The sequence below is a fragment of the Gymnoscopelus braueri genome (genome assembly GCF_963280865.1).
Source record: "Gymnoscopelus braueri genome assembly, chromosome: 3".
NCBI classification, from domain to species: Eukaryota; Metazoa; Chordata; class Actinopteri; order Myctophiformes; family Myctophidae; genus Gymnoscopelus; species Gymnoscopelus braueri.
This window is the reverse complement of record NC_137612.1, coordinates 16524138-16541637: the sequence shown is the minus strand read 5'-3', so window position 1 is coordinate 16541637 and position 17500 is coordinate 16524138. Positions and strand designations below refer to the sequence as shown.

Genomic DNA, 17500 nt, shown 5'->3' with positions numbered 1-17500 from the left:
AACCTAGTCACAGGATTAAAATGTCTCAATAGAAGACCAACAACCAGGCCAATTGTATATGTTATATTGTATAAACATACTCTACCATACAGATTGGACAAAATAACATTTTATTCACACACAAAAAAGTGCTGATTTATGTACTAGATAAAGTACTAGAGGTTCGGGCCGCTATGCGGCCCTCACACCTGAGTCACACTGCCGATCTTCCTGATATACCCATATATGGAGATGCCCCCTTTTGTGCCCATATATGGAGCTGACTGATTTGTTTGCTAATGCCATGGCGACACATTGAGGTTAGACAACACATTCCATATTTGGGCGTAGCTGCAATGGGAACTCCTTAAATGGTTGTGGCTGAGTCATGGTGACATGACATGTCAGAGGTCCGGTCCTCCTTTAACACATTCCATGCCAGAGTTTAATCTCATAATGTACTCACCAGTGCCAGCGTTTTATTGTTGTTTTTTTGTTTTTTTCATGTCGCCACAGACCTCGCTAAATAAGTTAAAAGTGCGCGTTCATTTGGTTCTAAACACACGGCGGATCCGTGAGAAACGGCCAGCGAAAATAGTTTCCAAATCCGTGCCGCCATCTTGAAGATACAGCCGATCAACGGTAAACAGTGATCAGCGAGGAGAAAAACAACAACCGAGAAAATCGAGTTTTAAACAGGATCCCAGACAGGAAGCGGATACGATCGAAAAAAAACGGAACCCGAATAATTCTGTTTCCGACCGGAAACCGGAAACAAAATAAAAAAAATCAAATCAATTTTCAATAAAAAAAATTCGGAAAGTGCACCTGGGGCAAAATCAATGGGAATCGGCGGTTCGCGTAGATCTACGCGACTGGCACGCTGCGGCTTTAAATAGGTTCGCGTAGATCTACGCGATTGGCATTCAATGTGTTAAGCCAATTTTAAAATAGTATGTTTATTTGACATTTCATACAGTAATGTGTGTCTCACCATGACTTTGAAGGGACTCCTGGGGATGTTCTCTCCTCCGTAGCGGACATAGATGACATAGTTCCCGGGCGCGGGGGCAGAGTAGAAGATGTCAAAGGTTCCGTCTTCGTTCTCCAACACCTCGGCCTCCACCTCGCTCCCGTCAGGCTGCACCACCACACAGCTCACCCTCCCCTTCCCAGCATGCTTAGCGTTCACCACCAACCCCAGCTCCTCACCGACGCCCACCGTCGGACCCATCCCGGGACCTGTGGATCAACCAGTAGGTTATTCTTTTTACCACACACACACACACACACAAATGTACAAACCATGTATCTCCATACGGTATTTCACATTTGTATGTTTTTTTTTGTTGTAAATTAATGCCCTACTTTGTCATACTACAGTGTCACTCAAAAGTAGCAAAAATAGCCGATCAATGAGTTGCATCGCAACATATTGTGAGCTTGTAGATCTGCTGTTTTTAGTATTTATTTTGGATTTATTTTGGATAGTGGGTTTAAAAAAATACTGAACCAATGAAAAGTATTAACAAGGGCTTGTGACTAAATAATAGTTACATTGGATCCATTGCAACACAGGTTCAACACAGGTTCAACACAGGTTCAACACAGGTTCAACAGGTTCTTTTGTCCCTGTTCTGGACATACAAGATTTCTGCCTGACGGCATACTCCTTCTGACGTTCGAACTTTTCTTCGGAAAGGGAGGTGATAGAAGTACAAATTGACGTCATTCTGAGCTTTGGATGGGCGATCTGAGAACTTTTCCTCGGAACCCGTGCTCCTCCTAGTTCGGAAAGCCTTTCCGAAACCGGGAGATTTTCCGACGTCGGAAGGAGCATCTATTTAAGGACCCCCTCGAAAATGAGACGGTGCATCTCAAGGGGTTTATCCTTCTAATAAAGGTACTATATCTATTGGCCATCAGTGTGTGCAATGCAACCAGGTTTACCAACTTGCGACATACCAGTGACGGTACACTTGCTGGCATCTCCGGTGGCAGCAGCTCTGACACGGTACGGAGACGACGGAATCTGGTCCCCTCCATACTTTACAACGATGGTGTAGCGACCCACTTTATCTGGTACGTATGACACATGGTAAGTACCAGCACCGTCATCCTGGATACTGGTCTGCTTCACTTTACCATCCGCATCCTGGAGACAGAATAAAGATATGATGTAATTGACTGTGTGTGTGTGTGTGTGTGTGTGTGTGTGTGTGTGTGTGTGTGTGTGTGTGTGTGTGTGTGTGTGTGTGTGTGTGTGTGTGTGTGTGTGTGTGTGTGTGTGTGCGTGTGCGCGTGCGCGTGCGAGACTCACAGTAATAAGTACACTCAGTTGACCATGTCCTGCGTCCTTGGCGTCAATGGTGAACTGAACTGGGAAGCTAGCGGGAAGTCCTGAAGTCAAACCAGGACCACTAGCACGAACCCTACTGGCATCATGGGTAGGAAGAGCTCTAAACTTGAATGGACTGAGAGGAGAGGAGAGGAAAACTTTTAAGCATCGGACCTGTTTTTGACACTCATATTTTCAGTGGGTGTCTACAGTACTGTATGTGTCTGTGATTGTTGATGAGGTGTTTGCAGGTTGCACACATGGCAAAGCAAATGGCTATGGTCCTGTCTCTGTAATCACTGGCAGTCGCCACTGGAGAAGACTTGTAACCTTGGTTTACGGTGATTTTAAAACCCCCTTACCAGTTCTAAAATCACAGTAAACGATGACGCGTGGCTTATTGCTTTTATAAAATGATTACCAAATACGGAATCATGAAAATCACAGACATATCCCAATTAAAACTGTTTTTAATATTGATTTCACTAGAACGATAATAAAGAAAGTATTCTCCAACTGCCTTGCAGAAACAAGGCGGCTGCTATGCAACATTTACATTCAGATGGACTCCCACAACTAAATCAGACATTTTGAAACAATTTGTTTGGCTTAGTAATACTGATACAGGCGGTCACAGCTGTGTGCGTTTATAGAGCATTTTACAACGGCTCCGAACGTGGCTCAGCCAATCCTAATCAAGGACCAAAGCAATCCATTTTATAAACTCATGATAAAACACAGTAAGAGTTCTGCATCAGAGAGTGTTTGTTTCTTCTTACTTCTTTGTGAACATAAATGAAAAGCTGAGTGACATTACCTGCGAGGAATGTCTTCATCATTGTATTTGACGGCCACAGCGTACTGTCCCTCTACAGACGGAGTGTAACAAACTGTGTGGGTCCCATCTCCATTGTCTCTCACCTCTACTGGCTCTGCCACACCTGGGTTAAAGAAATATCAATCAATAATAACGTTAAATAACATAAATACGTTTGAAAATAAATCAGAAAAGCTGGTCATATTATATCTAAACTGTGATGAACAAAATCAGTGTGTGTGTGTGTGTGTGTGTGTGTGTGTGTGTGTGTGTGTGTGTGTGTGTGTGTGTGTCACTCTGTGGCCGGCGTAACTCGGAAAGTGTCCGACGGAACGGTTTCAAACTTGGCGTTTGTGTCTCATATGACCCTAAGGTGTGCAGTGGCAAATGGCAATTCGGACTGAAAGAAAACCTGTGTTTGGGAGATTGTATGCATCGGCTTCCCCGACGTTTGAGCTGCATAGCCAAAAATATAAGTGACAGCGAAGTAGTAGGCAAAGTAGGCAAAAGCCATAATATGGAAGTATGTGATTTAGAGGAATGGCAGTAGTGTTGGGATGGAGGAGAGGACGATGAAGGCATCTTTATCAAAAATCAAGACGCATGGGTGAGAATACAGAAGGTGCAGTATGGGAAGTATGAGAGGAAGTCATCATAACATGTACAGTATACTAACCATGTAATCCCGACCTGCTTCGTTCACGACATGCATGGCCTGTGAAGGCCAGTCATCTAGTTTTGTGTGTGTGTGTGTGTGTGTGTGTGTGTGTGTGTGTGTGTGTGTGTGTGTGTGTGTGTGTGTGTGTGTGTGTGTGTGTGTGTGTGTGTGTGTGTGTGTGTGTGTGTGTGTGTATATATAGTTTTCCCATCAACTCTCCATAAAAAAAAGAATTTAAATTGTATTAATTAAATGAATCAAAGCTACCTTTAGGAGCTGTGACAGCCACAGCCAATGGAGCCACGCCTGCCTTACTGCAGTCCACAGTGAAGGATTGTGGGATGTTAGCCCTGACCCCTGAACCCACACCGGGACCTGACACCTTGACCTTGGCAGGGTCAACCACATCCGTCACCGGCACCTTAAATGGACTTCCTGTGAAAGACCCAACGGACAGGAGGAGGAGTTAGGATTGGTCTATGCATGCATTCCCCTAGCCTGGTAAACCCTCCCTCCGGAAATCTAATTTCTATTTGATTCCAGGAGTGAGTCTGGCCTGATAGCCCATTGTGGGGGTTTCTAGTGGAATTACCAGCTAACCGAGCCTATCAGCGTCGTCGCACATCGTTCTGTGATTGACAGCGACAGTTGGCCAATCAGGTGGCGAGTTCGAGTGAGCCCAAAACACGAACGGCAGCCATCTTTTTCTGTCCGCTATAATCTCCGCGATTTTTTGACTTCAAAAAGCTCTCTAACTTCTATTTTGAGGCACGGAATTTACTTATAAGATATCGTTTGGATAGAATTTAGTTGTTTAACTTCATATATGTGGTCAATTAATCATGACAAAGCCTATTTAAAAATAAAAATTTAGAGAACCGGTAGGGGTGGGCAGTGACACCCATGTACCCGAATAAGGCAACCCATTTTGGGCTTGGCTGTCTCAAAAGTCCCGTTGACGTCACATTAGACTGGTGAACTGCTGATTGGCTGAAGGGGAAAAAATATCATTGGCTGAAGGGGTTGTCAGTCAACGGTATTACTTCCGCCCAACTCAGCCTGCAGCCAATATTGCAGAATGGGCGATAAGGCCAGACTCACTCCTGGAATCAAATAGAAATTAGATTTCCGGAGGGAGGGTTTACCAGGCTAGCATTCCCCCACACACACACAAACACACACACACACACACACACACACACACACACACTCTAACACAGATGTGAAGACACAAACATACACACACATGGAGGCAAACACATACTTACCACAATCCCACAGCTGTCAGTATAAAGCCTCCTTAATGAGACAACAAGCTGAGCTTTTCTGGACAAAGACAATTAAATTAAACTTGATCTTCACAGAAAACCCCTTCTCTTTTGAAGCCGGCCAAGAACAGCCACCGCAGGCTTAAGGCCAGCCAATAAAACACATCGTTTATCCAAGGAAACGTAATCAAAGCCAAAGACATTATGATGATGTCATGATGATGGGGCAAACATTATGTCATTACGAGGTTAACATGAAAGAGAAGAGAGGAGAAGAGAAAGAGATTTTTCTTTCGGTATTGTTTTGCCTCTCAAAGCCTGCATTCAAGAGTAACTCTCTGCTAGCAGCAGTGGTGGAAAAAGTACTCAAATGTTTTACTTAAGTACAACTATCAATACTGCAATGTAGTAATACTCTGTTACAAGTAAAAGTCCGGAATTCAAAATGTACTTGAGTAAAAGTGTAAAAGCATTGGCATCAAAATGTATCAAAATGAATCAAATGGCATCAAAAGTAACAAAAGTAAAAGCACTCATTATACAGAATGTCCCATTACAAGTTTTCAAATGTATACAAATCTTTTGGAAATATATATATTTTTATCATGATTTGAAAATATTCTGCTCCATTCACTCTTTGTTTAACTTCTTACTGGAGAAGGCTGTATCTCGGCTCCTAAGCACTTTTTTTTTACAATGAATTTTGGCTGTGGCACTCAGAGCCAAACTGCCATAAATAAGCATGGCACTGAATGAGTTAAGTACAGTACTTGAGTACATGTACTTAAGTTACTTTCCACCACTGGCTAGTAGTTAGTAGATAGTAGTAGTATATAAAAAGTATATCTTACCGGCTATGTGCTGTCCTCCATAGGTAATGTTGACATCATACAGTCCAGGAGTGTAGGGGACATACTCCACACTGCAGCTGCCATCTTTGTTGTCTTTACAGGACATCTTGGACTCTGAAGGACCCTCGACTGTGATCCCCAATTTTCCAATACCAGCTCCCCTGATAAAACGAAACAAAACGTTACACAGACAGACAGACCTGGGTGAACCCTAGTCTTCCTATACCTCCTTCCTCTTAAACAATGGAGCTAGGAGGAGTCAGGGATTGAACCGGGACCTTCCAGTCCCCAATCGCCCACTCTACCTCCTGAGCCACTGCAGCCCCACATACAGCACCTTACACCAGACACACACACACACACAGAGAGAGAGAGAGAGAGAGAGAGAGAGAGAGAGAGAGAGAAAGAGAGAAAGAGAGAGAGGAGACAATGATTGACGTTGTTATTGAATAAATTGAGCTGTTCTGGCTTTGAAGCATCTGCTGCTGCATGGGTCAAGAGTTATCTCACTGACAGGAAATATCCTGTATATTTTAATGGAAGTTATTCTGGGTTGAGGCCTGTCAGTTGTGGAGTTCCTCAAGGAAGCTCCTTAGGCCCGCTTTTATTTTCTATTATTTATCTCCGTCAGGCCTGGCATGGCCGAGACTATGTTTTGCACCCCGTCCGTCCGTCCGTCCGAAGATTAAATTGTACTATAGAGCTACTGAATGTATTAAACAGGTCATGAGTTAGTGTCTTTGTGTTGTACGGTCTGTAATTTGTGATGAATTTGTTGTATGGATGTTATGTATTGATGAAGAGTAGCTGCTGTAACTGTACAGTAAGTTAATGGGGATCTAACAAATAAATCAAACATGAACATTTTGGGGAGGTTGAAGACAAGGCATGCTGGATCAGTTGTAAACGGGTTGAGAGACCATGCCAGCAGACCAGCAACTAGAAGAGTTGCAGTAGTCAAGCCTGGAGATTGACTGAGACTTGGATAAGGAGCTGGCCAGTCTGCTTGTTGAGGAACAGGTCTGATCCTCCGGATGTTGTAAAGTGTGAATCTACAGGACTGAGTGATCACAGCAATGTTTGCCTTGAAGGACAGCTGACTGTCCAGGAGATTCGAAATGAATCAGGATTGTGAGCGACGTCTAAAGACCTTTAAAAGGATCCCTGGCTAATAAGCCTAATATGCCTTAACTTATGTTACTAAAATGAGAAATGAAAAACACCTTAAATAATGTATTTATCTTAGAAATGGTACGTCTTTCACTCAATAGGGACCGCTCCCGTTGGAAGTTGATGATGTCATTTGTCCATGTGCGGTCCAGCCCTCTGGAATGTATGGAATGCATGTGCTAATAAAAAACTACTTAATACTTCCTAAGGTTAATATGAGCATCAAAGCAATATTTAACATTTTAACTTTTTATTAGCTCATGCATTCCATACATTCCATAGGGCTGGACCACACAGGCACAAATGACATCATCAACTTGCGACGGGAGTTGTCCCTATTGAGTGAAAGATGAACTATTTCTAAAATAAATAAAATATGTAAGGTGTTTTAAAAAATGTATTCTAGTTATAGAGGGCAATTATAATGTATTAAGGCATTTAAGGCTTATTAGCCAGGGATCCTTTAAAGAAATGTTTTAACAAGAAACACAATTTACAGGGTTCCCACACATTTTATAACAATTTTCAAAACCTTTCCATAACTTTTCCAAAGTATAAATATAAAATAGCAAAAGTAGCAGATCTACAAGCTCGAAACGCGGCGCGAAGCGGCAAGTTTTGAGATTGTAGATCTGCTACTTTTGCTATTTTATAATTTGAATCCTGAAAGTGACAGTTTTGGACATGGTTTCCACAGAGACGATAGCCAAAGATTTTCCAAAACATTTGATTAATTCCAAACCTTTTCCTAACATGAACATTTTATTGATCCTTCGACAGATGAAATATGACTGCATGTAATTGCATGTGAAGCTACCAGTACAGTTTCCATTGTGGCTAGTGAAGAAACAACAGCATGTCTCCCTGGCGTCCTTTTTGTAAACACAGACTTATTGGCTTACAGATGTATACCAAACAATATAATGAAGTTAATAACAAAAGAAGGAAGCGCAGCGTGGATCCCATACCTCACCAAACGGGTGCTCTTTAGTGGAGCGTGAGTCGACTCTCAGGTCCGAGACCCTGTATGAAGACCTGAGTCGTCTTGCTTAACCCATTAAGACCGGGAACGCATCTCTGTCATTGCAAGATTTCTTTGGGCTATTCAAAAATAGCAGATATACCGCGCTATATATATTTTTAAAGCGAACATTTTTGACTCTCTTACAACTTCTGGGGGTCCCTGGAACAAAATATTTTGAAATGGGGGTCCACGGCCATATCATTTTTGAGAACCACTGATATTATAGCAAATATGTTTTTTTCAAAAAGATTTGAGTTACAAATGTTCGCTTTAAAAATACATATATCCAAAGATTTGCACACATTTTTCACGATAAAAAAATAAATAGCAGATCTACAAGCTCATAGCACGGCACTCGGTGCCGCGCTATGAGCTTGTATATCTGCTATTTTTGAATAGCCCAAAGAAATCTAAAAATGACACACAGATGCTGCGTTCCCGGTCTTAAAGGGTTAAAGAAATAAATAAACGTTTTTTTTTCACCCGAAGACGGAGTGCCTTGTTTTTTCTGTCCTTGATTGTCTGCACCACTGAGGGATTTAAAATCAAGCAGCTTTTTTCTGTCTGTTTTTAAATATAATTACGTTATTTACTTAAAGATAGAAGATAGCTTCCAGATAGAAAATGTTTGTGGTTTTGCCATCTGGAGAGTCTAGCATGAACAGATTGTTATCACTTCCAATGTGGGAACATCCAACATAAAGAGCTGAACCTGGGTGAAGCAGAGTGACTTATAGGTGGAGGCCACATGCATAGATTATAGGATAATAACACACATGCATAGATTATAGGATAATAACACACATGCATAGATCATAGATCATAGGATAATAAGTTAAAACACATTTTCAGCCCAATCCGAACTGGGAGGTGAGCATGCATAAATGATACACACACAGATACACGCACACTAGGCCTGTCCCCGACTAAGGATTTGTATAGTCGAATCTGATTGGCGACTAATTGCCAATAGTCGACTGGCAGTCGACTAAGGACACCCCCCCCACAACATTTTTTTGATTTTTTTGGTATTATTATTATTATTTTTTGCATGATTTGACTGAGAGTTTGGTCTGATTCGACTGCCAAACTCTCAGTCAAATCATGCAAACAAATATGTTAATAGAGGAACATTCCATTTGGGCTGTAGGGGTGCTTAGTGTCTGATTTAACATATACTATTGGTTTCTCCCAATAAATCATGATGTATATCCTATTTTTGGCTTACTAATAGTTAATTAATATTATATTATATATCGTCGGTGTCCAACCGGGACCAGCTAACTCCATTTTCATTTTTATTTTTTTTCCCATAAATCAACGCTATTGAACATATGAAAAGTATTAAAAAGCGCCTCTGACGAAAACTCCTAACTCCATTGGACCCTCAAACTGTCCGTCAAAAACAAACAACTCCCCCCTCCTCTCAGGCTCTCAGAGAAGCTCTGCTCTGTATGAGGCAGACAGGGAGAAGATTTTTCAATGCTTTTGGGAGAACATAAACTGGGAAGAGAAGAGAATGTATGTGCAAGGTTTGATAGATGTTACCCCAGTAAAGAGGAGAAGGGTGTCTTCACAAAGGTCATCTGCTCGTGTTTTCTTTTTAAATGTTAATGGACAGAGAATGAGTGTGTGCAGGAGTTTGTTTCGAACATCTCCAAGAGCTCAAGGAGATCATGCCAAAAGACTTTCACAGCTTTTATGACAATCTAAAGCACTAAGAAACACCCACCACACACACGCAACACACAACACAGTGATAATAAAATGTTGATAGGTATATGATAGGTAAATTCAACTGTGGTTGTTATTGTTAGTGCAGTAGGCTACAGATTTGATAGGCTACAGATTCTATTTTTCATGAATGTATTTTGTATTTATATGCCATTTATGTATTGTTGGTGTGCCATGATTGCTTTTGTTAAATACATGATTGAGTATTGAGGCAGAATTGTTTGTTGCACTCAACTGTAGAAGAACAACAGTGGTAACAGTTAGATCCATGGTTGTTTACAATGCATGTTAAAATAAAAGTTGTTTAAGTACAGAATTCAGCTTGATCTATACTTAGTATATGAGGATGGCGCTCACCATAAATAGCTGATCTCCAAGCTCACAATGCGTTGTGATGTGTTGTGAGCTTTGAGATCCATTGCCAGCTGTTCTTATCAATGATGGACAAAACCTCCTAACTCCACTTGCGCTGGATTTGTGTTTGGACAAAACTCCTAACTCCACTTGAGCTGGATTTGGGTAAAGTGGTGATAATATAATGACACATGCAAGTATCTGATAATATATAAAGTCACAATACCAAGTTTGATGAGGCAGTATTGCTTTGTTTTAAAAAATATAAGGTTTTCTTAATTTTCTGAAAAATTGATATTTTGGTTTTCATTTCCTGAACAATTACCATTTTGGATTTAGCTGGTTCCGGCCGGACAGCAGAGATATATATATATTTTTTTAATATTTCTTTTATAATTCGACTAAGAGATTGGCAGTCGACTCACACACCTCGACTAATTAGTCGACTATTCGACTATTAGAGGTCAGGCCTAATGCACACACACAATTTTTATTTTATTGCATACTGTAGATCAGTGGTTCTCAAACTTTTTCAAGTCAAGGACCCCCAAATTGATATGCATTTGACCGCAGACCCCCACCTGAAAATGTTTTGTGCTAGGGACCCCCAGAAGACGGGGTATTTTTTCTAAAATGTTCAAAAATAGATGTACAAGCACGCAGCGCGGCACAAAGTGAAACACTGTGAGCTTGTACATCTGCTATTTTTTAATAGCCGACGTATAAAATATGGATTAAGTTGTTAAAATGATTGTGATGCTATATTTTAACAAAACATTTCTGGGGACTCCCTGGAACCCCTCCAAGGATGCCTGGGGGTCCCCGGACCTCACTTTGAGAACCACTGTCATAGATTGTACCTGGTGATGATGTTGAAGGCGTTGGGTTTGTCTCTAAGGGCCTGCTCCAGCCCGGGGCCGGTAGCCACAACTCTGCCGGGGTCACAGCCCTCTGACACAGACACCCTGAAGGGACTGTTGGGGACAGGAGTGTCATCGTATGACACCTGGACGTTGTGAACACCTGGAATAACACATGAACAGATATGAGGACTTACATACACATACCAACATACACACACACACAGATGAGGGAACAGGTTGAAGAGTCTGGAAAGGTGGATGTATGCACCGGAGAGAAGAGGAATGAAAGTCAGCAGGAGCGCAGACAGAATATGTGTGTGTGGATGAGAGGGAGGACAGTGGAATGGTGAGGATGCAAGGAGTAGAGTTGGCTACGGCGAAGGAGCTAAAATACCTGGGGTCGACTATTCAAAGTAACGTGGAAGAGAGGTGAAGAAGAGTGCAGGCAGGGTGGATACGGATTGATAAAAGTGTTCAGGAGTGATTCGTGACAGGTAAGAGGAGAAGAGGGAAGAGTCAAAGAGGAGGTTTATGGATGCGGTGAGAGAGGACATGCAGGTGGCTGAAGTAACGGAGGAAGACACAAAACAGGACCAGACACAGATGATCCGCTGTGGCGACCGCTGAAGGGAACTAGCCGAAGGAGGAAGAAGAAGAATATATTCTACCACTGGCGTTCAAAGTCATGGTTGTAAGACATACCCGTCTCATAAGGAGTGTACTCCACACTGTATGTCCCATCCTCCTCATCGGTCACCACACACTCTGTTATGGCACCTGACGGGTTTCGGACCTGCGACTTCAAGTGGTCTCCTCCTCGCCTCGTCAAGGCGCAAGCGTCCACCGTGAACTCTGTTGTGGCTTCTCTAAAAACGGCTAGAGAAGAGAAGAGAAGGTAAGTATGGAGTGAAGAAGAGAGGACAACCAGACTTCACGCAGAACTCCGTCCTGTACCTTTTCCTTCCACTCCTGGTCCAAACACCTTGACCTTGGATGTATCCACAGCCGGGTCAACAGTGACCTTGGCAGGGAACGCCGGTACAACCTTCCCCCCGTACTTCAATACCAGGGTGTACATGCCAGGGGTCATAGGTTCATATGTCACCGTGTATGTCCCGTCTTTGTTGTCTACCACTTCAGTCTTTGCCTTCACACCTGGAGGAGGACAAGAAAATTACAATTATCGTTTTTCACATTTATTTTAAACACGTGAGGGTTCGTTGTTAACACATCGGGTGCCAAAACCGTAATATTACGTGTTTTCATAGAGTAGTGCTTTGGTGCCAAAACCGTAAAATTACGAGTTATCAGTCTCGTTTTTTTCGTTTTTTTCCACACGGGAGGGGCTGGAGCAGCTCTGGAATCACCCGTGGTGATTCTGTAAAGGAGAGGACAGATGGATCACCGTGTCAAAAAACATGGCTCCCATCCGCTTCCGTTCTATCTCCTTCTCTAAAACCCCTATAACTCAGAAACTTTTTACGCTGGGGAAAACGGCTCATTTTGTACGCACGATCGCTCCGCCATTGTTACTCGCGTGAGAGATGTTATCGTTCCAGGCGTTAGCCAGGACCATCGGGCAAAATGGAGGCATGCTTTTTTTCACATGGAATGCACGTCGTGGAGTCTACAGTTTAAACAGCGCTGCGCAGCTCAACGGTGAGATTTCGGCACCGAACGTAATCTGTTATTATAAAATGCTGGTACCCAATGTGTTAATAACAGTCATTGGGGAGTACAACCATTTTTTTGAAGCTGTAAAACTGGTTATAAGGTGCGTCAACTGCTAACAGCGTATTTATTATCTCTACCAGGCCACAGCAGAGAATCTTGTCTGTTTGTCTGCCTGCAGCTAATCTCTCAAATTACTGTAGTACACTGATCAGCGTCAAAGCCCTCTTAGCTGCTTTCCACTGGTTATCTGTTAGTTTCAGAATTGATTTTAAGATTTTACTTATGACTTTTAAAGGGCAAGACCACTTTGGTAGAGGTTTGGGTTAAGTGTAGTCACCACTTTGATTTCTTGTCCACCTTTAGAGTTACATCAATGCAAGGTGACTACACAACTCAAACCTCTACCAAAGTGGTCTTGCCCTTTAAAGGCCGGCAAGGACAGGCTCCCAGTTCCATTTCAGATATGCGGATCCCCTGTGAGCCTGTGCGCAGCCTTAGATCCTCACATAAGGCTGTCCTTGTTCCTAAAACGCACTTAATCACTGGGGTGATTGGGTGTTTGCAGTCTTTGGAACACCCTGCCTGAAGATATAAGTTTTGCAAATCAGTGTCCTCTTTTAAATCAATTCTGAAAACATTTTCTTAGTGTTCTTGCCTTAGCTTTATTGATTATTTTTATTTGAATATGGAATCTAGCAGCTACGTAGCAGCCTACAATAAGAGACGATGAAATTAAATTGCATGTTATCACCTCAATGTACTAGGAACCCATTAAAGATATCGACTCCCTACCAAAACTCAAAACTAAACTAAAAGAATGGCTGACCTCAAAATACAAGTGATACAGACCCCGGGACCCGAGGTAATTGAGGATCTGAACCGACCCAGACCGGAGTGACCATGACAAAGCAAACCCATACGACTCTCGGGTACTGTCAGGTATTTTCGGTTCGGGTAGACCCGCAAAGACCTCTAACTCTGGACTGTGGGTGATTGTAGGGACTCTGGACTGTGGGTGTCTGGTGCGTGTTTCAGTGTACCTGTCCATTAGATGGATCGCGGTCGTGGACTTTTGTGTTTTGACTGTGTTCATACCAGTAGCAGGAGATTTACTAGTAGGAGTTGAGGGAGAATCCAGTGCAGCCTCCAGATCCAGCTGACCTGGTCCAGCCCTGGAACAGTCCACATTCAACACGTTCTTCTGTCCTACCTGCATGGACAGACAGAGACAGACAGGCAGATGAAGTGACAGTAGTCTACCCACTGTCCTTTGAACATCTTTATCTGGATGAAATTTAACCCATTAACTCATTCAGTGCCACTGGCCAAAATTCATTGTAAAAAAGTGCCATTCAGTGCCACAGCCACAATTCATTGTAAAAAAAAAGTGCTTAGGAGCCGAGATACAGCCTTTTTCAGTAAGAAGTTAAACAAGAAGTGAACGGAGCAGAACATTTCACAAATCATCATATCTTGGGTTCTGAAAACGTTTTAGACGTCCTGTGGCACAGGGCTTATTACAACGGACGTTTTAGACGTCCAGTGGCACAGGGCTTATTACAACGGACGTTTTAGACGTCCTGTGGCACAGGGCTTATTACAACGGACGTTTTAGACGTCCAGTGGCACAGGGCTTATTACAACGGACGTTTTAGACGTCCTGTGGCACAGGGCTTATTACAACGGACGTTTTAGACGTCCAGTGGCACAGGGCTTATTACAACGGACGTTTTAGACGTCCTGTGGCACAGGGCTTATTACAATGGACGTTTTAGACGTCCAGTGGCACAGGGCTTATTACAACAGACGTTTTAGTCGAGTGCCGCGCTACGAGCTTGTAGATCAGCTATTTTTGAAAAATATTTAAAATATTTTTTTTTGATTTTTTTCAAAAAACTTTTAGGATTTAGAAAACATTTTTAAGAATCGCCTCAGGTCTTAATGGGTTAAGTCGATAAGTCCGTCCGTCCAGCCACTCATTTACTGGGTGGAACTTCCTCCTCACCTTGGCTCTGTCCAGTCCAGGCCCCGTTGCGGTCACCTTGCTTGGGTCAAAGGGCATGTGGATATTGGCTCTGAAGGGTGACCCTGGAACGTGGACCTCCTCAAACAGTATATTGACCAGGTAGTCCCCTGGATCGGTGGCCAAGTAGGACACGCTGCAGGTCCCGTCCCCGTTGTCGGAACACTCTATCTTGGCCTCGGTGGGACCCTCCACCGTCAGGCCAAGACCGCCAGTGCCGGCCCCCTTAGTGTCGATGGTGAACTGGGCTGGACTCCCCACCATGCCCCCTTCTAACCCTGGACCATACGCCCTCACCTTAAGAGAGAGAGAGAGAGAAAGTGTGAGAGATAAGAGGGAGGGAGAGAGACACAAGGGGAGAGGGGAAGAGAGAGAGAACAGAACAATCGAACACCAAAAAAGTGAAAAAACACAGATTAAAATCCAGAACAGACAAGAATATAATAGCACCTAAATAAAAATGTCATAAATATATATATATATATTTGTTTTAAATAAAGTCGTCCCTATTGAGCAAGTGTAGACAATGTGCAGGTCATTTTGTTTTATTCTATAGGTCTGATCAGGTGTGCATAAGACTTTGTTTCAAAGAATAACAAATACATTAAAGCTCACACTTAGAATTCTCTTCAAGTCATGGCGCGACAATTCTTGAACATTTTCACCTATAATGACATAATAATGATGACCAAAGGTCCTACCTTGCTGGGGTCTGGAGGTAACTGGGCCTCTACGGGGAACGGGCTGCCCGGCACAGGGTGACCATCGTAGGACACGTTAACGGCATACACTCCCTCCTCTGTAGGAGTGTAACGCACCAGGCTGCACTCTGCTCTGCCAGGCTGGGGTTCCACCACACAGCTCACAGGTCGCTGGCTAGGACTCATCTATACACACACACACACACACACACACACACACACACACACACACACACACACAGTGGTGGAAAAAGTACTCAAATGTTTTACTTAAGTAAAAGTATCAATACTGCAATGTAGAAGTACTCTGTTACAAGTAAAAGTCCGGAATTCAAAATTTACTTGAGTAAAAGTACAAAGGTATTGGTATCAAAATGTACTTAAAGTACCAAAAGTAAAAGTACTAAAATGTTTGAAAATAGCAGATCTACAAGCTCACAACACGTCGCAATGTGAGCGATGTAAAAATACCTCAAAATTGTACTTAAGTATAGTACTTGAGTAAATGTACTTAGATACTTTACACCACTGCACACACACACACACACACACCCTGAATGTATGTGACTGAGTGAGTGAGTGAGTGTCTGTTGTCTCTACAGTGTTCAAAAAGTACTCACCATCACGACCTCCAGACGACCTTGACCTCCTGCTCCTTTGGTGTCGACAGAAAACCTCTGTTCCTGATCAACCTCAACTCCTGGAGAGAGAGAGAGAGAGACATGAAGACAGAGAGACAGGGTAACAGAGAGACATGAAGACACACAGACTGGTGAATAGAGAGTGATCCAGACAGACAGACAGACAGACAGACAGAGTCTTACTTCCTTCCAGGTCATCCACAGAGACCTTGCTGAGGTCCAGAGGTGCTGCGACCCCAACAGTGAAGGGGCATTTAGGAATGGTGTCACCTCCAAATGTGATTATGACAGCCATCTCTCCCTACAAGAGGTGTTATTATTATTAATTGGTATACATAATTGTGTATACCTGTTGTACAGGTGTGTGTGTGTGTGTGTGTGTGTGTGTGTGTGTGTGTGTGTGTGTGTGTGTGTGTGTGTGTGTGTGTGTGTGTGTGTGTGTGTGTGTGTGTACCTGTTGTACAGGCGTGTATTTGACAGTGTGTGAGTAGTCGTAGTTGTCGATGATGTCCAGGTCTTTGACAGCAGGGCCCCGGTTGGCCCCTGAGAAGGTAACATCCACAGGAGCTTTACCGGCTCCTTTAGTGAACACTGTAAAATGAGTTGGCTTACCGCACTCTATTCCTAGAGAGAGACAGAGAGAGAGAGGGAGACAGAGACAGACAGAGACAGACAGAGATAGACAGATGGTCAGATGGACATGCTACACACACACACACACACACACAAACAAAAACTTTGATAGGTTAAACCTACAATCATGGATTTATTTGAACAAATAAAACATTATTTTCACCAATTTATTAACTAGCACATCTTGCAGTGGTTAGGGGGTTTCCCTACTATAGTATACTCCCACTGAGATACAGTATTTAGACCCTGCTGGTTGACAATATCAATACAGTGATTTGAAGCACACGGCATACAGGATTGGACACTAGATGCTGCCATCATTATGGTACCTAGGACATTGTTGCAATGACCTCTCTACGCCGGGAGAGACATAAAACAAATTGTAGCTTTACTTACTGACGTCTAATACCTGACACCTTAATTACCTATCTAGTTAATGATCCAAGTGTGTGTGTGTGTGTGTGTGTGTGTGTGTGTGTGTGTGTGTGTGTGTGTGTGTGTGTGTGTGTGTGTGTGTGTGTGAGAGAAACAGTTACCAGTGCGAGACAGTCCTGGTCCATCTGCTTTGACCTTTGAGGCATCATGGGAAGGCTCAACTTTCACCTGGAAGGGACTGCGTGGCACTTCCTGTCAGGAGCAGGAAATCATAATGTTTTTAACCCTCAAATTCCTCTTTCACTTGTATGTTTACTGTGATATGTGTGTGTGTGTGTGTGTGTGTGTGTGTGTGTGTGTGTGTGTGTGTGTGTGTGTGTGTGTGTACCTTGTCAGT

General features: G+C 43.0%; 1 protein-coding gene across 2 annotated transcripts in view; it reads right to left on the bottom strand.

Moving 5' to 3' along the window:
- flnba (filamin B a) overlaps positions 1 to 17500 on the bottom strand; it is a 75622-nt gene that overhangs the window by 21990 nt on the left and 36132 nt on the right. For both annotated transcript variants that reach the window (XM_080422219.1, XM_080422220.1), the window contains exons 17-33: positions 17492 to 17500; positions 17265 to 17355; positions 16550 to 16719; positions 16279 to 16396; positions 16075 to 16154; positions 15455 to 15640; positions 14736 to 15050; positions 13826 to 13940; positions 12011 to 12211; positions 11759 to 11932; positions 11054 to 11216; positions 5912 to 6072; positions 4060 to 4227; positions 3135 to 3258; positions 2300 to 2453; positions 1945 to 2134; positions 974 to 1221 (exon numbers count right to left, since the gene is read on the bottom strand). The exon at positions 17492 to 17500 is cut by the window's right edge and continues 152 nt beyond it. In XM_080422219.1, coding sequence (XP_080278345.1) covers positions 974 to 1221; positions 1945 to 2134; positions 2300 to 2453; positions 3135 to 3258; positions 4060 to 4227; positions 5912 to 6072; positions 11054 to 11216; positions 11759 to 11932; positions 12011 to 12211; positions 13826 to 13940; positions 14736 to 15050; positions 15455 to 15640; positions 16075 to 16154; positions 16279 to 16396; positions 16550 to 16719; positions 17265 to 17355; positions 17492 to 17500 — 2667 coding nt within the window. The remainder of the gene's footprint in view (positions 1 to 973; positions 1222 to 1944; positions 2135 to 2299; positions 2454 to 3134; positions 3259 to 4059; positions 4228 to 5911; positions 6073 to 11053; positions 11217 to 11758; positions 11933 to 12010; positions 12212 to 13825; positions 13941 to 14735; positions 15051 to 15454; positions 15641 to 16074; positions 16155 to 16278; positions 16397 to 16549; positions 16720 to 17264; positions 17356 to 17491) is intronic.